Source organism: Melospiza georgiana, chromosome 16 (genome assembly GCF_028018845.1).
Source record: "Melospiza georgiana isolate bMelGeo1 chromosome 16, bMelGeo1.pri, whole genome shotgun sequence".
NCBI lineage: Eukaryota > Metazoa > Chordata > Aves > Passeriformes > Passerellidae > Melospiza > Melospiza georgiana.
In genome coordinates this window covers 16,146,792-16,169,990 of record NC_080445.1, presented here as the reverse complement: position 1 = coordinate 16,169,990, position 23,199 = coordinate 16,146,792, and the positions used below count along the sequence as shown (strand labels likewise).

General features: G+C 52.6%; 1 protein-coding gene across 1 annotated transcript; it reads right to left on the bottom strand.

Annotated features, from left to right (window-relative positions):
• Window positions 1-929: 929 nt before the first annotated feature.
• Window positions 930-11,863, bottom strand: ATP6V0C (ATPase H+ transporting V0 subunit c). Its single transcript, XM_058035495.1, has 3 exons — window positions 11,579-11,863; window positions 2,825-3,008; window positions 930-1,763 (listed from the first exon to the last, which is right to left on the bottom strand). Exons 1-3 carry the CDS (start codon window positions 11,652-11,654, stop codon window positions 1,559-1,561), a joined length of 465 nt encoding a protein of 154 aa, XP_057891478.1. The 5' UTR covers window positions 11,655-11,863; the 3' UTR covers window positions 930-1,558.
• Between the last annotated feature and the right edge of the window lie 11,336 nt (window positions 11,864-23,199).

Here is a 23,199-nt window from a genome sequence, read left to right as displayed (position 1 = left end):
CTTTGTTAATAATTACTGCTGACCCTGAAAGGACAAGCAGCTCATAGCTAAGGTCTCCTGAATGCCCAGAAGGTGCACACAATGGCACCAGGCCTGAGCTGGGCAACACCCTTGCCAGGTTAGAAGCTCCAAACAGCTTCAGTGAATTCCTTCTGTTCTGGCCACAGCTCTTCACAGTACTTGCACCCCTCACTGGACAGGTACCTTGGTGAAACACACACATGTATTTTCATTCCCAACCAGGTGAAACATCCCTCCAAATACATCAGCTTGGTTTGATGCCAAAGGCACTGCTAGCACTGGGTGTCTGAGTAGTAACATTTTGGCTTTACCACTGAAAGGGTCCAACACAGATTTCCCATATAAGCTTGGCAGTACTCAAATCCTCAGGCCAGAGAAGGCTGCTCCAGCACTCAGCAGCTGCAGCACCAGAATCTCCCAGCTCAAATAGTCCTGTGATTTATAAGATAAAAATACAAATTCTTGACTGAAGCCATTTTGTTGATGAGACTATTGTTGAGGTACTTCAGAGGCAATTACTATTCACAGTACAGCTTCCAAGCAGCTCAGCTTCTGCAGGGCCAGCACAAGGACAGGCTGCTTGTTTCCTGACAAGGCAGCTCCTCTACAGGCTGCAGCCTGCACGTCTCTCCCTGGCCCTTGGCGCAGGCTGCAGCTCCCTGACCCCTGGTCACAGAGCACCACACTGAGCCAGGTGAGATCAGGGTGAGCACAGCCCTGCATCCCTGCTCACCATGAATATGGCCCATGGCAGCAGCTGGGAACCACACTGCCACAGCCCAGGAGAGCTGGCAGCATCACTGGCATGCTGCCCAGTCACTTCAGGAACCTGCATGCCTCAAGAGACCTCACCCTTCCTAAAGGAGCAGCAACAGCTGGAAATCAGAGCCAGGGACTCATTACAGCAATGTAGTGAGGAAGTTTTATTTGGAAACATGGTAGAAGTTTGTAACCCAACACTGGGTGCACGACTGATGCCGGAGCATACGCAGTTACTATTGAAACACGGGAGTGTTTCGGACAATTGCTGTAATAAAACACAAAATTCTCATACTCCAATACCAGGACACTACAGCAATCTTTAGAATCAAAATTACATCCAAGGAATTCTCTGCACTTACAATTTACCCCACAGTGTAATCTACCTATATATAAGATTAATATATATAGCATGGGAAATTGAAAATCCTTGCTCCATAGATGTATGAACATGTCAAGTCTTTTATAAATAAACATCCAGTGAAGAGAAAAAATTACATTTCTAGTTCATATTTATACATAAAATACTAACAGCAATGGGTGGAAAATTGCACACGGGCCACCCCAAGCCATGCAGCAGGCCTGGAGCAACCCATCCAAGTTAATATTGAAGTACACACAGGACAGACGAGTCACTAACATATATTGCGCATTTACAAGAGATCAACTACCAAATTGGGACAACTGTACACATTGGAGAAACCATTTTCATTCTGGAGCTTTTTTTTTTTTTGTTAAACGTAGATTTGTTACATCTCTTTACATCATACCGCAACATTTACTTCGTGGAGAGGATAAGGGCAACAATGAGGCCATAGAGACCCAAGACTTCAGCAAAGATCAAAATGAGGATCATCCCCACAAATAACCTGGGCTGCTGTGCTGTGCCCCGGACACCTGCATCGCCCACGATGCCAATGGCAAAGCCAGCAGCCAGACCGCTGAGACCCACGCTCAAGCCAGCGCCCAGCTGAAGGAAGCTCCTGTGGGACAGAGATGGAAGAGTTTCAGTGGCAAGGAACGAGACACGCAGTCTTAAGCCCCTAACTCCTTCAACAAGCCCAATGTGTCTCAAAGCAATGCTTACTGACACTCCTAACTCTGATACTTAAAAGACAGGCAGCAGTGAAGGATCTTCAACTGATGTTCATGTGAACATCGTGGCTCATACACGGAACGGAGTTACTGGGTTCATCTGGCCACCAGCAGGCTCAGTATGCTGTGAGAACAGCACTTGCAGCAATGCCTGTCCCACAATACTTTGCAGCCTGTTAGTAGCTGCTCATCTCCAACCTTCAGCCACAGCACATTCAGGTGTCTTGCACTGCAGAAGCTGGGCAGGAATGGTCTGGTTTCCCAAGAAGGAGAGTGTCCTGTGGAGCAGTCCCTACCAGTGTCTGCTCACCTGGTAATGGCAAAGGACCATTTGTATCTGTTGTTTTAGACCATGTCTTGTTAGGCCAAGCACTCTGCTCACAGGTACAGCCTGTACAGCAACACAGATACGTGTCACTTCAGCAGCATTGTTTAACTCCAAGAGGGCTCAACCACACCAGTTCCAGCTGTTTTCAGAAGCCAAGAGCAGACTAAATTTCAGACTGTAGCTGCTAGAGGCCCGATGTATAGCTCAAGGATTGACTTACCACAGCAAAAGCGATATTAATTATTTACTTGCATCTCCCAGGCAACAGCAGATCTATTTAGACAGTTTTGGAAACACCTGTGCATCCAGGTCTGGAGTCTGGCATCATGACACAAGCTTTGCCTCCTCTCCCAGTGCTGCCTGTACATGGCTTCTTCCAAGCCACAGCCCCACAACGAGCAGTGGGACACTGAATTGATCTGTGACAGCCAGTACAGCCAACTCCACTGGGGCTGAGGCATCTGACAGGACAGCTGGAACCCAGCCCATGCTCCAAAGCCCAGCCAAGCACATTCAGCGCTGCCAGCCCTTCCAGGGGCCTTGAGCCAAAACCACCCCCACACAGAGCATCAAACAGTGACAGGACAGTCTGAAACAGAACTGCCAGATGCAGCAACTTACTTGAATAGCGTGATTTCAGGTGAGAGGGCATTGGCAATGAGCACTGCCACTACAAGGCCGTAGATCGCTATAATACCCGCCATGACCACAGGGATGATGGACTTCATGATCAGCTCAGGCCTCATGACAGACATGGCTGCAATACCTGTGCCACTCTTTGCTGTTCCATATGCAGCTCCCAAGGCTGGAAGAGAAAAAAAATGCATTACACATATCCCCAAATACTATTTCTTTCACTAGGCTGCAGTTAGAACAGCTAAGTCAGCACAAGGAAGGATTGTGCAAAACTAACACAGTCACATGACAGCCAGGAATACTCCCCTAAGGGATGAGGAAGTGACCTACCCAGAGTTCTACTCCAAAAAGGATTAAGAGGTGGTGTTCAAACACAACTGATAGCACAACATCTTCCCAGGCCAGCTTCACAGCAGGGCACACCCCCAGCAGCCATCCATGCCCCTCCTTAGGGGCCAAAATCCAAAGTCCCAAAGGGAACTCCAGTGTTTGTGTCCTCCCAGAGCCCACACTGCAAGGCTCAACAAAGCACATCCGTTTACCCCAGCAGAACACAGCTGAGAGCTGGGCCACCTGAACTGAGTTCAGCTGCACAGATCTCCTTTGTGGGGCCCATTCTTCCACAAAACCCATTTGCCGATGCTTTGGCCCTGGAGTTAAATGTGCCATTGCAGCTCCATCAGACACACTGAGATAGAAATCAACTCAAATATTACTGTTCCACATCATTCACTGGAGAAAGGTTCTGCCACATGGAGAGTGGGACCTCACCTATGAAGGATTCTGGTCCGAACACTTGTCAATCCAGCCACTGGAACCACAAAGAAGAGTTTGGCTTGTAGTTTACAGAGGACCACAACCACCTTACACCTAAGGTTTACTCATCATCTCTGTCAACATTTGAGCATGCAGAGACCTGCACAGGATGATGGGTTTATCACCTGTACCAGAGACCTGGAAGAGTCCAAAGCACTATCCCTAAGTAACTTCTGCCTTGAAAAATTGGTATAAGTCTCACAGAAACTTCCTCAAATACATCATTCTTTGATTCTGCAGTACTTGAAAAGACATCATTCCTTTCAGCCTTACTGGGGAGTACTCTGGAACTCCACAGCTTCCTACTGTATTCACCATCATCCAGAGGTGATATGCATGTCAACTGCCAGCCAGGAATAAGTCCCTGAAGCAGCAGAGACAGGCATATGGAAGGGCAGGCAGTCTCCTTTTCTGACACCATCAAGATCGTCCTCAGAGGTCAATCCTATTAGGCAAGAAAATGTTCTTGCACCTGTTCTAAAACACTGCTGGAGTCCACTTAAACTGTGGACATTTCACATCTTTGTGCTGTTCTGAGACCTAACAGTTACATCTGCTCCACCCACAGAAAACCAAGGTTTCTCCAAGGGAGAGCTGCTTGTTCCACAAAGATGTGTCACTGCCTTACACCAGTATTAGAGCTTGAGATGGTGCACCTTGTCCTGAAGAGTTGCTGGGAGGTATTTGGAGGTATTTGGGTACATGCTTCCCTGCTTCTCACTCAGCACCCCCATAAAGCCCATATTTAGGGTAGTCATCCTCCTGGCTTGGCACTAGAAGCCCACATCATTCATACAAGCAGAACCTTGAATGAACAAGGTTCATTCTCAGGAGGAAGTTCAGTTTTAGTTACAAAAACCTGAAGGGAAAGTCTCATTAAATACCAATTTGTTCTGTGCTAGCAAAGCTCTTGAACCTTGACTGGCACCAAGTGATGTAAAGGGCTATTTTGGGCTACTCAGAACTAGAACCCAACTTAGGAAGCTTGAGCCAGGAGCAACTTCAGGCTGCAAATGTAAGATGAACCTGGATATTAGCGCATGGACCTAATCAGCCATTTCAGTGATGGCTCTGTTTAAGTTGTAGCCCTTAGGAACTCTAGAAAGAAATCACTGACTTGACCTAGAAAACCTTTTTGTTGGACAAAGCACCTTCTAAGAGCTGGAACTAAGCCTGAATCCTGGTTCCACTGTCTACTCTGTGTATAGAATTTAGCAGAAACCGCTTCTCCTGTCTGCAATCTTTTACAAACCTCTCAAAAAAATGCAGAGGCTTATGAGGGAAGTTCACTATTTAAAGTTTTATCAGTCATCACTTCCTCCAAAAGCATGAAGCTACTTGAGGGTGTTGCAATTAATGCAGTGATGGATTAGAGAAGGTGATTTTGTAACCCCATTTACAAGAAAGTCAGCTTGCTCAAGCTTTTGTGGAGGGACAGTGCAGCACAAGTTTGTCAGTTCCCAGTTAAAATCCCAGAAGAGGCCAGATCTTATGCCTTGAATTTGTTTTAAATACAGCTTGAAAGAAAGCCTATCTTTACCAGTCTTCACATGACAGTCTTAGATGTCACTGGAACTCTACTGAACTCCCACTGGTGGCCACACAGAGCTTCGGAGCTTGGCACATCTGCTCCCAAGGAAGCCTTTACCACCACCCCAACCAAGAGACATCTCCAGCACCTTAACTAGTCTGGCAAGTAGTCCTTGCATCTTTGACATTATCTCAGTATTACAGGGAAGGTGGCAAAGACAATACCTGCTTCCCACCATGCCTCCAAGTGGCACAGCCACTCACAGTTTTGGGCTACAGACACCCTGGACAATGTTCCTCCACACCTTCACCTCTACCTTGCAGCAGCTCTAAACAACTGAAGCACATATACTCATAGGCTACATTTACATATCCCTGATCCATTGGAAGGATGTGTTTTCCAAAATCTTGCTAAACAAAGTTTGAGAGAGCTCTGCGGCAGACACTGGAAATGGGGCAAGAGCTGTACCTCTGCTACACACCAGGACTCTGGGTTTCTGTGTCAGTTCATCCAGCTCCCTCACCTCTAACATACAGGCCAAGCAAGCTCCAAACACTACCTTTAAAGAGGTAGACCTGTCAAAACATTTACCTGGCAGGTCAAAAAGCACTTCACCTATCTAGTTCACCAGAGACAGAATCCATGCTGGTCTCTAACCAGGAATTGTGCCATTTAGAAGTTCAATGATGTTACAATACAGAGAAGTTGCAATGCACATCACTCAAGACCACTTACTCCCAGTAATCCTGTTTCAGAGGTTAACCCCCTTGTGAAATACCTGATTTACTCCTTGAACTCACAGCCCAGAGTTGATTTATGTACTGCTCCTGGGGGCAAAATGCCCTCCCCTCTGGGCTGAGGGTATGCTGCCTGGCACCTCCCCATATCTGTCCCTTTAACAGTGCTAGCAGAGAGGGTGGGGCTGTGCAGCTCCAGGATCAAGTATGAACCAGACAGGCCCTTGCCAGATGGGCTGCAGTGCCGAAGACTGCAGCCTGGTTGCACTCTTGCCACTGCCACAGCTCCACAGGGCTCCGCCTGCATCCTGCTCTTCAGATCAGGGCAGTCCCAGCATCAGAACCAACCTGCTCTAGCTCCAGCAGGTGACTGTGCTCACTCAGGGCACACACCAACAAGAGAAACCTTGCAATTAAATCAGATGCAAGTCACTCCCTTGATACAGAAGGAGGCTGTGAGGAGCCTTCCAAGTTCAGAGATCTAGTAGCACAGATCCAGTTTCACCAGTTGATATATTCACACAGGCTCAGAACCAGCCACATACACTCCAGCAGCATTTGGTCCATCCAAGCCAGGGATTCCTCCCACATCCCACCATGGTGAACCAGATTTCCACGCTGCATGTGAGAGATTTGCAGAGCACTAACATGCAGAACTTGCCTGCGTGAGAAGTGAGCTAGTAATAAATGCCAGCTTTCCAATTAGGATACCACTGGTTACTATCACAGCAAGCATGAAGGATCATTTGGGATGAGCACTTACATCTGGAGCCTTTTAAAACTAATCATTATCAAATGGGCTGCCCTCTGCAGTAGGCAGGCTTTCCTGGGAGCAGACAGGCACCAATTCACCAACATCTATTCATCCCTGAGCAGGCTGTTCTTAAAAGGCTGGAGAAATGTTCAAGGTGACATCCAGGTGAAGCACAGTCCTTGCTTTGCCATACCAGAAACCTGGACACTTCGAAAGAAACAGGCTGCTTCCCACAGGTTGGCCCTGCCCCCTCCCACCCCACCACACTCAACAGCTCCACCTCAAGTTACAGTAATGGATACTTCTGGAAAAAACCTGCTGCTCTGCCCAGGTGCAGCTGCACAGAACAGACCAGCTTCCTTAGGGGAACTGCACTGGAGCCTATGCAAATTCTCATCACACTGGCTGAAGCCTGTTCCCCAATGAAAACCCCAGGAGTAAACAGTGAAGCTGCTCTACAGGAAGCTGTAAGCTCAGAACCCTTTAGTGAGTCACCTGTTTCAGGATTAGGGATAACTTTTTGTTCTTCCATAATGTTCTTCCAAAGGCTGCTAACACTGTCAGCTTACTGCATTATCAAAATTCTCCAAGACTGGCAGGACTTTTAGTCTTGGGTCAATACATCTGAGAACTTAAAAAACCACCAGCTCCTTGAGACATTGCTGTTATAGCAGCAGTTCAAGGAAAACAAAGGATCTGCCAGCCAACTGTCCAAGAGCTGCTTCAACTGGCACTCTGGATTGTCACACAGAGCTCTTTGATTTTTTTAATTATGATAAAGCACTTGGCCATGGAGCACAGGCTTGTCCTTCTGCAAGCAGCAAAGTCCACCCAGACACTTGATACATATCTTTATCATCAAAGAGGCTCCCTCACAACACCTTAAAGAGGACCCATTTCACAAACCAGGTGACCAGTGTGTTCCAGGTACCGACTGGCAGAGCAGTGTGTTGCACCACCTCGCAAGACCCCTTCCTAAGCAGCAGGTCTCAGGGGAGCTCAGAACACTCAGCAGCACCCACAGCTCTGCTGCCCCATTGCTGTGGCACGGGACAGCCCCTGCCTGCACCCAGCAGACGCTCCTGTGGCCACCACAGCCTGAGCCAAAGCCTCTGAAGGAAGTGAGTGCAGCCAGTCACGCTTCACTGGAGAAGGACACACTGCTGTGAACCACTGCTTCAAGGAGCACCCAACAGCCTGCCCAGGCTGGGATGTTGTTCACTTTGCAACATCTGTGCACAACCAGTCATGCTCTGGAGATGGAAGAGGCCAGTTCTAGGAAGGAAAAAAGCTGACCAAGAGGTCCTGAGGCAGCTGTTCCCACCACAGGGGAAACACCTGCAGGCTGTGTAGTGACTCCAGGGTGACAGGGATCCATCAGGAAGCCACAGTACAAACTGCAGCACAACTGCTTAAGCCATGTTCTGCAGAGCCAATGGTTTATAATGATGATCCATCTCATTCTCAGATGTTCCCAAGACTGGCATTTACTGAGAGGAAATGCTGCCCTTGGTGAGACGCCTTCCCTCATTCTCAAGCAGTAGAAACATCGCCTACCTCACTTCTGTTACAGCTCTGAGGTCTCAGCCATCCACTGCTTTACCTGCTGTAAAGGACAACAGCTTAAGCTAATCTCTACTGCAGACAGTCTGGTAGTTCACACACCTGCCCACATCACATTTGGAGCAGAAAATTACCTTGAGCTGCACTCCACCATCTTATTTTTACCTGCAAGCAGCTCTCCTGTTCCACCTCCCCACCTCTCAGACAGTATTTTGGGAAGCACAGGTGCCATCCTCATGCAAGCTGTTTACAGTCATGATGCCTTCCAGAATCAGACTGTGCAGGGCTGTCAGCTGCACCAAACTACATGTTCTGAGCCAGCTATTTCACCATGGAGGTCCCTTAAAAGCCAACCAACTGCTATGAGATCTAAAGCCTTAATTTAAAACAAAAGTACTATTTCACAGCAGCAAAAATTAAAAGACAGGACTAATTTAACACTGGTGGCTAAAGTTCTCTTCAAGAAGAATCTTCCAGCTGCTTGGCAGTGCAGCAGGTATTGAAGGCACTGAATACCCAGCTGGAGTTCAGGCCTAAGGACAACTCTGCTCAGCATGGAGCTGTCACACTTGTGACAGCTTTGCACAGAGCACCAGCACACAGAGAAATAGACAGCTCTGCCCAACACCACACTTGTCCATTCTGGTGTGCTCATATCACATGAAAAAGCTACAATAATTTAATCACTCAACAGCACCTGACCCACCCCATGGGAAATAAGGAACTGCAGCAGTGAGAACAAGTTGTAATCTGCAAATAACCAGACAGGCTCAAAGATGGCCAAGGTCACAGCAGCCTGCTCTTGTCTCTGGCTGACCAGAACAAGTTCTGCTATCTATTTACCATCAGCAAGTAGTGCTCACACAGCACACTGGATTGCTCCAAGTCACTTGTTTTCACATCAAACCACCCTGGACAGTATAGAACCTGAACATGTTTACTAGAAACATATCTTGGAACTACAAGCTCCACAAGAATGTGATCTTTAGATATAGCATGAGTCAGGCATGATTCACTGCACTAATTAACACGGATCCAGGACAATTTTAGAGTTTTAACTGCTTGTCCAGATTTAGCTCCTTACTTCAAAATCAAGGATTTTTTAACAACTACCATCAGAACATGCTGTGATGCAACATGCCTGTTACAAAAGCTACATAACTGCAAGTTTTAGTTTATCCTCTGTTGACACCTCTGCCTTATTGCCTTAAAAATACAAACTGCTTCACTGAACAGCCACACCTAAGAAATAATTTCCCATCAGCACTATCTATAACCTGCTGTCCAGCACCTGAACCCATCACTGGCCCTGGCAAGAGTACCTGCATGGCTCAGACCTGCTGGTATTACAACATCATTAAGGTCAGGACAGACCTCTGAACTCACTGAATCCAGGAAGACTAGAGAGATTCTGCATCAAATTTTTGATTGAGACCTCTCACAAAACAGACACCAAGCCTTCATCAATAGAGCTTATGCACTGACTTTGCATTCTCCTACCCAAACCTTCCCCTGGCAATCCCACAGCACCACGCTGTCATGCTGCAGTTTCTAGGAAAGGCTTCTCTGCTGGTTCAGACACGCCAGCACCACTCCAAACTCGTGTCAGAGCTGACTCAAGCCTGCATCCCTCACTGATGTTTCAGCTGAAGCACACTCTCACGTCACTAACATGGTGTCTACAGCCACACAGCCATGTTCTTTTGCTTCCAAAAGCAATTCTGCAAGAGGAAATCAGCAACTCCTTCCTTGGAAGGAAAGCTCGCTATTTAGGACCATTTTGCAAAATGCAGTGAACCATTGACTATTTTTTCCCAACAAGTAACTAGGTCTTAGTTTCTTCCTCCATTATCTTCAGTAGCCAAGAGGCAGGTAGGTCAGCAGTCCCAACTCTGGCTCCTTTGGCATTTCACCCATTGACTTTCAGGAAAATTTTTACCTGTCAAGAGTGAGTACAGTGTCTGAAATGCAAGTGGCAGGCCACTGACCGCCCACAGCATCAACATCTGCATCCCACCACCATGTACAAACTAAGCAAGACTAAACACACCTAACCCAGCTTTTGTTTTATCAAAAATTTAAGTCACAAACACGGCTGGTGTGGAACCAGTCCATAGTGCCCACACCAGCATGGCTAGACAGCTTCATCTCAAGCACTAATTTTAACTCACTGTCCACTTGGCTCTCTGCATGATTTCATCTCCCACACACATCAATCAAGAGCAGCTTCCCAAAATCCATCCTGCAGACCCAGCCACCATCTTAGAGGCCATATTAACACAATGGGATCCCAAGCACCTCAACAGCACTTAGGCAGCTTGAGCTACGACCAATTCAGGACTAGAAGGGAGCCAAAGACCACTAAGTATGTTCACGTCTGTGGAGTCATGGGCTAAGCCTTCAGAAAGGAAAGCCAGATTGGTTCCTAATTGTTTTATTCCTAATTATTGTGATACCTGCATTTGGAAAAAAAACCAGCTGAAGCCTTCCCATGTTAGATCCAAAAGGGAACAGCAGGTCTGCCCCCACCAAAGAGCAGCAAACGCTGTGCAGGAACAGCAGTCACCTTCTGTAGGTTTAACTAGGCTCTGAGAGACAACGCATTAAAGGACGGTATTTCTGGTGCAAACCGGCATTTACAGCCCCTACATCTGAGCTCCTTCAGTGGGGAGAGCAGTGCCGCAGGATGACCCAATTTACACCGCACTGAGCTCGCTGCCTGGAGACGCAGAGGGAGCGCCATGGAGCGGGGCTTCCCCGTGCCCCGGCATCCCCGAGCCCGTCCATCGCCTGCAGTGGCATTAACGTCTCTAAGGCGGCCTGCCCGCCAAACGACCGCACATTTATGTTTAATCCCGTTAAAAACCGGTCTTGCGTTATCCGGGGAATGGTTTAGACACCACGTCCGAATCACAGTGGGAGAAGCGCCGCCGCCGCGGAGGCCGGGGGAGGCAGAGCCGGGGACTCCGCGGGCAGCCGGTGCCGGGGTACGACCCCAGCCCAGCCCAGCCCCGGGGGACCCCGGCCCGCGGCTGCCTGGGGGGGGGGGGGGGGGGGGGGGGCGGCCCGGGCGGCACCGTCGCAGTCACGTGGCCTCGGGGGCTCCGCCGGCGGTGACGTCACCGGCACGGACCCTCCGCTGCCCCCGAGAGCCCGGATGGAGCGGGGGATGGAGCGGGGGGGGGCGCCCCCAGGCCCCAGGAATCCCAGCCCCTGCCGGCGAGGGCGCCCCGCCGGGGCAGGGCAGTGACGGGAAAAAAGAAGCCGCTTCCCCCACACCGCACTCCCCCTTCTCCCCACCCTCCCCCCGGCCCCTCCCGTTGCCGGTCGGTGCTCACCGCTGAAGACCATGGCGGCCGAAGCGCCCATCACGGCGAAGAAGGAGGCGTACTCGGGGCTGGCGCCGGAGGACATGGCTGCGCGAGCCGGGCCGGGCCGAGGCGCCGATAGAATCGGAGAGCGAGAGGGCGGGGGAAAGGCGGAAAGCTCCGCCGCGGCGCCGGTCCTCGGCGGGCAATGCTCGGCCACAAAATGGCGGAGGAGCGGGCGGGGCAGAGGGAGCCGGGGTGGGGGCGCAGGGCGGGCGGCGGCGGGGCCCGGGGCGCGGAAGCTCCGTCCCGGCGGGAGTGGCGGCGGCGCGCGCGCTGCGCCCTAAATACGGCCTCCGCAGGACAAAATGGCGGCGGCCCGCCCGTCACGTGATCGCACCCACCGCCCCCGCCCGCCCCGCCCTCGGCGCACACCACGCGCGCGGCAGGGGGGACGCCCGCTCGCGCGCTCCTCACTGCTCCTCCCCGCGCCCCGATCCCGGTTCCGCGGCGCGGCCGCCGGCGAGGCCAGCCGCATCCGGGCTCCCCCGCCCGTGCCCAGGTCGCAGCGGCGGCGCTGGCTGCCCCGCTCTGATGCCCTCCTCTCGTTCCCCCCTCCGCGCCGCCTGGTTGAGCCCGTCCTGCCCGACGGCCGCGGTCCGCGGAGCGTGATTCAGCTCTCATTAGCATAAGGGGCGTGCCCCGCCACGGCCCCGCCCACGCGGTGGTGGCCTTGCCTCGGGCCGGTGATGTTCGAGTCGTGTCCGTGTGTCCTGTCCCCGTGTCCTGTCCCCCTGTCTAGTCTGTGTGTCCTGTCCCTGCAGCACCGCCCGGGCCGTGTCCCGTTATCTGACCCCAGGGCGCGGCTCCTGCCGTGTCCGTGTGCCGTGTTCCGGTGCCGCATCCCCCACGGTGCGTCCCGTCGCCATGTGCCGTGTTCCCCGTGCCATGTCCCGTGTCCCATGTGCCGTGACCCCGGTGCCATGTCCCGTGTCCCATGTGCTGTGTTCCCAGTGCCATGTTCTGTGTGCCATGTTCCCTGTGCCATGTTCCCCGTGCCATGTTCCCCGTGCCATGTCCCGTGTCCCCTGTGCCATGTTCCCCGTGCCATGTCCCGTGTCCCCTGTGCCGTGTTCCCCGTGCCGTGTCCCGTGTCCCGCGTGCCATGTTCCCTGTGCCATGTCCGGTGTCCCGTGTGCCATGTTCCCTGTGCCATGTCCCGTGTCCCCTGTGCCGTGTTCCCGGTGCCGTGTCCCATGTGCCATGTTCCCTGTGCCATGTCCCGTGTCCCGTGTGCCATGTTGTGTGCCATGTTCCCCGTGCCATGTCCCGTGTCCCCTGTGCCATGTTCCCCGTGCCATGTCCCGTGTCCCCTGTGCCGTGTTCCCCGTGCCATGTCCCGTGTCCCCTGTGCCATGTTCCCCGTGCCGTGTCCTCCCCAGCACATGCTGTGTGCCAGGTGCCACCTGCCCTGTGCCTTGCCTGCGTGCTGTGCCCCTTTCCTGTCTGGCCCTGTCCCCTAGGCTGTGCTCAGCTCTTGTGAGCCTTCCACGAGGCATCAGCTGTGCCCGTGAGGCCTTGCTGGCCTGGGCTCCCCTCTAGGGCCTTCCAGCCCCTGCTCTCCACATCTTCCAAGGGTCCAGTCCCAGCAGCATCTGTTGGAGTTCTACTGCCGTCCCATCCATCGATCCTGCTCCCTTGGATGTGACAACCAGCCCCTGGCCCATCCTCTTCCCCAGGCTGGAGGTGAGCGGGTGGGCCGGGTCTGAACCACAGTATCATCCCTCCATAGCTCTGCCACCTACTCTCTCCTGCAGGCGCTCCCCTGAGCCAAACCTATCCCAGACCATCCCAGAGGGATGCTCCTACAGCCCATCCTGGAAGGGTGACTCATGCCATTCTGTTACCCAGGGTTTGGGGGGTCATTAACAGTTCCTGCTGCCACAAATCTGGCTGAGCTTTCCATGTCCCAAAACACCAGGTCTCTTAATTATTCAAGAGCCACCTGCCCTTTCCCGTGTTGCCACTTTTCTGGCCCCCTCAGCCTTGTTAGAGCCCACAGGGAAACTGAGGACAGGATTTACTTTGGCAAATTCCTTGCTGCTGCTTGAGCACAAAGGGTGCTGGCACTTCAGTGGGCAGAGGTGGCTGGCATGTGCTGGGGACTGGCAGCAGGGCATGCTGGTTCTGAGGGGGAGACTGTCACCAAGTGTTCATGGGGACATCCAGCACATACATGGCCCATGGCAGAGGTTGGCTGGAGGCACAAAGAGAGCAGTGGGCTGGGAGTCAGCCACAGAGGTGGAGCCTGTCCTGAGCCCTGGCAGAGGTGGCTGCAGGGGCTGTGCATCCCATCTGGGAGCACACTGCCACTGTCACCACCACCGCTGCCACCAGCATCCCCACTGCCACCATCATAACCACCACCAGCACCACAGTCATCATCACTGCCACCACCAGCACAACTCCCCCCATTGCTGCTTTTCCACGCTGGGACATGAACTTTTTCAGTGTGGTCATCGTTGTCATCGCTCTGTGGTGGTGGCTGTCACTGCTAGCAGTGTTTCCAGCAGCTCAAATTAACCTTTCACTGTCACAGGACAATCCCTGTCTCCAGGCTCCAGAGCAATTGGTCACTGAGTGCATTTCTCACCCCTTGGGCCACGGGCAGCATCAGCAATTTGCTGGCCAGATTTGGGTGGTGAGGGGAGATGGGGCCTGGCCTGTGGTGTCTCATGCCACCCCGCTGCTCAGGTCTGTGCCCTCCTGGGCCGGGTCTGGCCGTGCTGCCAGCAGCCCTCACCTGGAGTGGGCATCTCTGCCAGCACTGTGCCTGGCCTGGCTGCAGTGAGGGGACCTTGCAAGGGGCAGAGCCCAAAGACAGTGCCGTGGGCATCCTGGCTGGCAGGGATGAGCCCAGATCTCCACCCCACGGAATTTATCTGTGGGTGATGGCTGCTGTCGTGTTGTTGGGCGAGAGCCTCAAAGCCCCAAGGACACCGAGAGACTGAAGCAACACCAGCAACAATATTAGGAGCAGGGACCAGGGTGGATTTTACGGGCCCCTAAGGGCTGCTCTTCCCCTGTGCCTGTCCCGGGGGGCAGCCCTGGCTGCCGTGGAGCGGCTCCGTGCCCGCGGCGGTGCCGCCGCCTCCTGCCGTGCCCCTCGGGCCGGCGCTGCCACCGATCAGCCGGGCCCGTCCCCGCCGATCAGCCGGGCCCGTCCCCGCCGATCAGCCGGGCCCATCCCCACCGATCAGCCGGGCCCGTCCCCGCCGATCACCCGGCCCATCCCCGCCCCAGCTGCCGGCGAGCTCCGTCGCGCCCCACAAAGAGCCTCCTGTGGCCGGGGGCTCCCGAGTGGCGGCGGCGGTGCCGCTCTGGGGTGCCGCGTCTCCGCTGAGGCCGAGCAGCGGCGCCCCCAGGGCCCAGCTCCCTCCCTTCCCCTTTGGAGCTGCCGGGACTCTCTCCCCGCCCCTGCATCGTGCTGAGCCAAGCCCTCTTCTCCTTCCTTCTCCGCCTCCCATGCTCTTCATTCGGGACTCATTCAATGTCTCCGGGTCTCAGTTCTCCAGCACTAAAGGTCCAATAAATTGTTTGGGTTTCACCTGAAATTGCTGATTCACAGCGAGGATATTTTTTAAGCTCTTGGCAACAAAATTTCCTTTCAAAACATTGCATTTTACATTTTCCCTGCGGCACGTATTTATTCAGCCTCCTCCTACCCGGGTGGAGCCGTGGAGGTCATGGTGGAGTCATTGTGGTTCCCCCTGCACATGGGTGTGCACAGAGGGAAGGTCTGGGTGCTGGAAATGAGAGCATCCCCCTCCTTTCACCCATCCGGGAGTGCCCAGCCCTCCTCACTCTCTCCACACCCCCCGGGCTGACCAGGCCGATGGAGGGAGCGTGTGCCAGGCGCTCTCCTGCGATGCCCGTGAAGCCACACTGGCGGCCCGGGTGGGGCTGTGATGGTGGAGTGAGGGGACACAGGGATGCACAAAGCCCACGTGGGCCAGAGGAAGGAAAGGACTCATTGGATACCGGTGACAACAGCACGTGTGCCCTCTCCGGGCTCCCTGTCATGCCTGGTGTGTTGCAGCAGGTCCCCAAGAATAACTGGAGTCCTTCCCAGAGCAGGGCTGTTCGAGAGCACCGTGGCGTTCCCAGCGCCAGCAGCATGGCAGCTGCAGGCCCGGCAGCGATGGCACCCTTGGCTGGGGGCTCTCAGTCAAACCTGGCCCTGTTCTGGCCCCCGTGGTTGCTGCACACAGCCAGCCCTCCCCGGGATGTCACTGCCCTCCTGCCACCCCTCAGCGGGGACACCAAGGCTCTCAGGCCAGTTCTGCTTCTGCCTTGTGGAGCTGCAGGGGTATTTCTTCCTCAGGGAAGGGGCAATGGGAGGAGGAACAAAATTCAATGCAAACTGGGAGGTAAACACAACATCAAAGACAAAGGGCCAGAGCTTGGATGCAGAAGAACCCAAATGAATTCCTGTTCCCACAGCAACCAGCACTCACCCCCTCGCCAGGCGCTCGCCAGGCTGGCACCAACACACCCACGCTCACCAGGGGGACGTGAGGGTGGCACCTCCAGAGCTGCCTTTTCCTTCTGATTCACCACATGGCATGGCATGGCACCACACCAAACCAAACCCAGCCTGAGAGGGATTTTGGGTTGCTGTAGGAAAGTCTGTAGGAGTGACGGGGGTCATGCGCGGTCGGGACGGATGGAGACGAAAGATCTCTGCAGTCAGGTTGTGGAACTATCGGTTTATTGCAAAGGGCGTGGGTGCAGGGCCCTGCTGGGAACTGCCAAACACAGCTCAGAGCAGGCTGAGAGAAGAGAGGCCTAAGTGTAAGAGAGTTAAAGACAAAGGTTTAAGAGCAGAGAGCTTGTAGAAAGGAGGGGGTGAAGAAGTGCAGAGGAGAAGATGAAGAAGTGAGTGAGAAAAGAGAGCGAAGTTCCCGTTACAATACAATAAATCATCTTCAGTGTTGAATATTCAGACTCTCATCAACCAATCTACTACAGCATGCATATCCTATAACATTTCCATACAACTTATAAGAATCACTATATCACCATACTGTGTTACATTTTAAACCCTATAAACTCCTCTTTGGGCCCCTTCTGCCAAGCTGCAGGGTCTGCTCTGACCCTTGGACCTGCCTGCAAGCAGAGGGTGTTGTTCCATCAAAAGGGGATTACCTTCAGCTGGCCATGCCATTGTTTTCCAGTTGTTCAGTAACTGAGGGATCTCAAAACTTGCTTTCATTTCAATCTCGCTTATAGTTTCTATATTCTCAAAATCTTTTGCCAGGCAATCATATTTATAAAGCTTTCCTCTTCCATCCTCCCCAACAGGTTGCCTGTTCCCATGCCAAGGAAGGAGCAGAGGGATGAAGTGGGCTTTCCAGCAGGTGCAGGGTAGAGGTGCCACCACCTTTTGGGGGGTATTTTCTGGGTGGCCTCCTGGCAGATGACTCTCCTGCTGCCCTGGGCCTTGTCTGTGCATGGACCAGACACCCTGGAGAGCAATTTCAGAGGGCTCCAGCTTCTGTCAGCTGCTTCCAGTGAGCAGGAGCTGGACACTGTCTGCTGCATATGGGACTCCAGGGCTGCTGACCTGCCCTGACCCAGCTGGTTTTTGGTAAGTTGGAGAGTTGTTTAGCAGGGGATCTATTTCTAAAAGCCATGGCAATGCTAGTGGTTTTGCCCATGTCATGGAGCAAGGTGGAAGGCATCTGTGCAGCCAGCTGGGAGCCCCCTGCCCCTGCAGGACAGCTCTGGGTACAGAGATGCCAGTGTGGAATTGCATTGTTGCAGGACAGACAGGGAATGCTCTGCCCCCCGGGTACCATGAGAGAATTTGTGTTAAGGTGTTAAAAATGCATCTCAGCTCAGGACAAGCCCAGGTGGGCTTTCATTCTGGAGGTCTGATAGACACAGTGGAGCTGAGCTGGTGCAGGGATTGGGAATGAGAAATGCAGGTCTGGCAGTGGGTGCATTGCTCACGGCCTCGGCAGCAAGCGCTGGGCAGCCACAGAGCAAAGCCTGTGGAGCATTTCCTCATTCAGTGCCTCCTGCAGCTCCCTCCGAAACCACAGGGCAGGAGTCACGGCCCTGGGGCCGTCCCTGCTGCTCCTCCCTCCCCGGGTCAGGACTTTGGGCCCAAATAGGGTCTTAATTAACTGATGCCCACCCTGAGTTGTTAATTCTTTCCTGGGACTTCCCTGGTGCTGGACTTCCTCATGAGGCAATCAGGGGCCTCCTATCCTATCCTATCCTATCCTATCCTATCCTATCCTATCCTATCCTATCCTATCCTATCCTATCCTATCCTATCCTATCCTATCCTATCCCATCCCATCCCATCCCATCCCATCCCATCCCATCCCATCCCATCCCATCCCCATCTACCCTGATGTCTTTCCCTTGTCATCTTTTTGTCCAGGACTTCCCTACCCTATGTAAATCCTCTGATCTTCCTCTTTTCCACACCACGCTTCTGTGTGAGTGCAGCTGGGAAAATATCCATGTTCCTACAGTTTCTTCAGCTCCTGGGAATGGTGTGGAGAGAAGCTGGTTTTTTTCTGCCATCCTTTTCCTGAAATGCCCTATCCAGGACTGCACACTGTGTGGGGCTGGTCCTCATCCTTCCTTCCACAGGGAATCCATGCTGGCTCCCAGCACTCAGCTGGCAGTGGGGATCAGCCCGGGCTTCCCACAAGGAGGTTCTGCCCGTGGTTTGAAAATAGCATTTATTTGCTCTGGGTTACCATAGTTACTGGTGGAAGTCATGTGGCTCCCGCTGTTGGGTTGGGACATTCTCTCCATTGTGGCATCACTGACTAATTCCACCTTCACACATGGAAAAGGCAGGAATTTCTTGGGCATTGGGTGGGCTCTTGGCACCCTTCAGCAACCCACTGGCTGTACCTGCGGTGCTGTTGGGGATTTTCAGTCCCCAGTCACAGGGTTTGTATTTCTAGGAGGAGCCAGTGTGGTTTTCCCAGCACACAGCCTGTCCCTGCACTGTATCTGAGAGCTCTTGGAAGCAGACACTGAGACCCAGCACACCAACCTCCCACCCTTGGTTTTTGGGAAGCTGGTTTGCAAAGGGGGGCCTGGAACAGCTGGCATATCCTGGAGAGGCAGTTCTGGAGGCATGGTGCTGGGTGAGATGGGCAGGCACGTGGCAGGGATGCTTGGGAGCCACACGTGGGCTGTGCTCCGGGGCTCCCTGCAGAGCCCCCAGAGAGGCACAAGGGCTCGGGTCAGCCTGCACTGCAGCCTGCCAGCCACGGCTGTTTCTTGCCAGGGGCTTGTGAGTGCAGGCACTGTTTGTTATCTTCCCACAGCCATGGCAGACATCACCCCACAGAGAGAGCCTGGAGCTAGCCTGGAATGCCACTGGGACTCTCCTGTCTGTGGATCTTCTCCTGCTGCCCTGGTGTCACTGAAACTGTGGGAAAAGCAAAACCCCTCCAACAATATAGTAGGAGTCCTAGTAGAATATCTATATTGCAAAAGTGCCTTGCCCTGATCCTAGTTGTTCTTGATGGGCTGAGCTGTGATGCCCTTAATTGGGTGGCAGCTGTGGCCAATGAAGATAACTGGGATAAAAGGGGGTGGGTTGGCAGTCAGGGAGAGCCTTGGAGGAGCCCTGATGGAGAAGCAGGAGCAACACTGCTGTGAAGAGCTGTGTGTGAGAAAACCACCCAGAGGGTATGGGACTCTAGAAATATGATAACAACACAACAACATTTTAATGTTAGACAGTCAAGGTGTTATTTCATTATCTGGCCAGGATGTACCGCAGAAATAATCTCATCCACACATAGCCTGGGTATGCAGAGAGAATAACTCCATGACACATTCTTTTACAAGATTTCCCCCAAACTTTATATAGTCAAAACCCATAGAGATGCACTGTTTTAAAGTTCATTGGTGCAGAGTTGAGTAATCCCCAGTATTCAGTTTCCCATTGGATCCGAATCTCCTCACCTCTGATGTTAATTAGATCTCCATTCTTTGATTTTTCATAATTCCTTTCCAGAGGAGATGTCTGGGGTAGGTGTTGGTAGATGGATGCTGATGTTCCCTTGGTGGCCTTTTATCTTTCTGGGTATCTATGGGCTACTCCAAGTCCATCAGGCCTCATCTAGAGAAACAATGACCTGGAAAGAAAGCTTCAGTTCCCTTCCCCAGGGCAAAGGTGAACAAACCTGGCTAAAGTGATATAAAATATTTTTTTAACTGGTATGTTTTCCAACACTGGGAGCTGCCCTGGGGACATGGGGAGAGGAGCATATTGGGGACAGGATGTGGCAGGACAAATCCAGGCCCAGGGCGCCACAATCTTTTTGAGGCTGGAGCTGCTGGCAGATGCTGAGAATAGGCAGCCACAGGGCACCAAGGAAGGGAAGCACGATTTTGGGTCATTACACTCAGTTTTGGGGAGAAAATCCAGGTTGGTGAGGGCAGAAACTTTCTGCTGCCCGGGTGGGAGCTGCTTCAGAGCCATGTGCTGTGCTGCTGCCAGCGTGGCCTTTGTCACTGAGCTGGGACAGTGCCACGGCTCTGCCCTCACAACCTGCTGCTTCCCTGTGCTGCCAGCGCTCCCTTGGCCTGGGGCCCTGGCAGGTAGGGAGGGAGATAAACCTTGGCTGGCTGGCAGAACAGCGCCTTCCTGCAGAGCTGCTGGGCATGAGGAGCTGCTGCTGTGAGATGCACCAGGGCTGGAGTCTCTTCTCCCCTCCCTGCCTGGCTCAGCACGGATCAGAGCCCTCACTCCCAATTAGCAAATTAAATCCAACCCCTCTGTGTGGTATTCATGTATTCTTTGTACAGAGAGAGAGAGAGAGACACAATTCTCTCTCCCAGGATTTTTCTTGGGAAAAGCAGTGAGAAAGCTCAAAGAGAAGAGAAAACAATTCTTATCTCTACTTGCTGCTCCTGTTTGGCACATGTGGAATCTGTTATGGAGATTGTTTACCGAAAGGGATTTGTTAATTGGACTCTGGTGATGGTTGTTTTGACCAATTGACCAATTAGGTCAAAACTGTGTTGTGACTGTCTGTGAGGGGTCACAACTTTTTCTTTAGTACCTTAGTAGTATGATATAGTATTAATATAGTGTAGTATAACATAGTATAGATATAATAAAGCAGTTGTTCATTCTTCTGAATCATGGAGTCTTTGCACATTATTTCCTGGCTGGGGGTTGTCCTGCATTGACACCTCTGACACTTCCCAAGTGTTCCTACACAGCTGCTGTGCTTGTGCTCCTCCTGCCTTGGCTCCTGCACTCTGACAGAGCATCACCTCTGGCTTGCCGACCTCTCCTCCAGGTTCCCATGCCATGGACCCCTCAAGAGCTAGAGATGAAACTGAGATGGTGTTGGGGCCAGTGGCAGCTGTCTGGGAGCCCCTGAAGCTCCTGTCCTCTGCAGTTCATGGATGCAGTGTTAGTCCCCCCCTCCTGCACACATTCTCCTTTGGGCTTGACTAATACACTTAGAGAAGGATATTTTTGACTGGGCAAAGAAATTTGCCAAAACAGGGTCAGATTGTCCCCAGCAATTGTTCTGTTCATGGGTTGGGGTGACCAGTTTTTCTGCAGATGTATTTCTGGGTGTGGGTGCTGGCAGTGCCCCAGTCTCACTCTGCTGCTCAGGGTGTGCTCTGACCCCTGGCAGCCCCCGTTAGTTCACAGTGGGGCAGGGCACCCCACGGCCTCACCTCCCTGCCCCACTGTTGGACAAAGGATGTGGCAGCCAGTGCTGTGTCCCTGCTGCCCAGGACCACTCAACCTAAAATGTTGTGGGTGAGCCAACTTAACCAGCACTCAGTTATCACTTTGTTTGAGGAAAGGCAAACTGATAGGCAGAAGGAAAGTGTTATTCCCCTCTCAGAATGTTGTTCCTTTGCTCAGTTTGCTGGGGAAAATCAAGCCCTGGCTACCCCTGGAGTTGCTGCTGAGTAAAAAGGCACGAGACCTTTTTATTTTAAGCATAATTTTTGTGTTTCCTGGGTTTAGTGTCTCCCTTGTGGGCAGTTCCTCTCCTCCAACCCCCTCTGTGAAACGAGAGGACAGTTGGCTGATCATGGGGACCAGGTGACATCTGCTTGTACGAGCTCCACCCGGGCAGGCAGCCTGGTGCCCACTGCAGGGACCAGAGCCTGTTTCCCAAAAGCACGAGCACCTCCTCTGGAACGAGCCAGCTGGGAAGGATCCAGACTGCCAGAAAGCAGAAAAGCTGCAGCAGTGAGAGGGAGTTTCTGTTCCTCTTGGGTTGGAAGAAATGCTCACCCAAACCCAAAATCCATATCCTGAGACCGGGTATGCTGGTCTGAGCTCTCAGGGTCTGCCCTGTCTCTGGCTTCATGTGCTGCCTTCTCCCCCAAAGAAGAGAGCCTGCCCCTCTCTCTGGAGACCAAAGTGCTGGTGCCTGCAGCCAGGGACATACCCAGCCCCAGGAGACAGAGACGGCATTTTAGAACTGCTGTGGCAGGATGAAGAAGAAAAAAACCACAGATTTCAACACCAGCCCAGCCCCAGGGGCTGGGATTTGTCACACTGCAAAGGGGACTGAGCCCTGAATGTCTCTGGCTGCAGGCAGCAAACGTGGGGGCTGGATGCACTGTGGGACCTCGGTCTGGGGCTGCTTCACCTCTCTCCTGTGTGCCAGAGCCTGACTGGGATTTCTTCTGCCCAAGCTCATCATTGACCATGGGTGTGGCATCCAACACCTCCTTTGAAGGAAGCTCCATCATGCCTAGTCAAAGATGGCCTTATTCAGACCTCTTGTAGCAAAGAGAGCACACCACAGGGAAATTCAGAGACCCCCAAAGGCTCCAGCTCAAGTTTCCAGTAGAGTGGGGGGCAGCTGGTTACCTGCAGGTTCCTCCTGGCCACTTACACTTGTGTCAAGGGTGCACCCCAGGCCTCAGGCAGGACCACCACTGCTGGCAGGAGGTGTGCTGCCCTTGGGGCTGAAATATCCAAGAAAGATGATATTTGATAGGAGAAATTACTGTGTGCCATCGACCTGCTCACATCAATGACACCAAAGCAGAAGATCTGGCTAATGACCCCAGGGTTTCCAAAGCCCAATCCTCTGTTTTCTAGCGCTTTTTAGACTGCCCATCTATCATGAAATTGTTTAGGTTGGAAAAGGCAGCCAAGATCCTTGAATTCAAGCATTACTCTAGCTTGGCCAAGGCCACCATTAAACATTGTCCCCAGATACTCTAAGTCTACTTGTCTCCTGAACACTTTCAGGAATAGCAATTTCATCACTACCTGAGCAGCTCTGCCAGTGCCAAACCACCCTTTCCATGGAGTAATTTTCCCTAATACCCAATCTGAACATCCCTATAGGTGGCCATTGAATCTTAGTATGTATTGTATAGGTGGCCTTTGAGCCATAGAAAATCTATGTATTGTATAAGTGGCCTTGCCCTGATCCTAGTTGTCCTTAATTGGGTGGCAGCTGTGGCCAGTGAGGATAACTGGGATAAAAGGGGGTGGGTTGGCAGTCAGGGAGAGCCTTGGAGGAGCCCTGATGGAGAAGCAGGAGCAACACTGCTGTGAAGAGCTGTGTGTGAGAAAACCACCCAGAGGATATGGGACTCTAGAAATATGG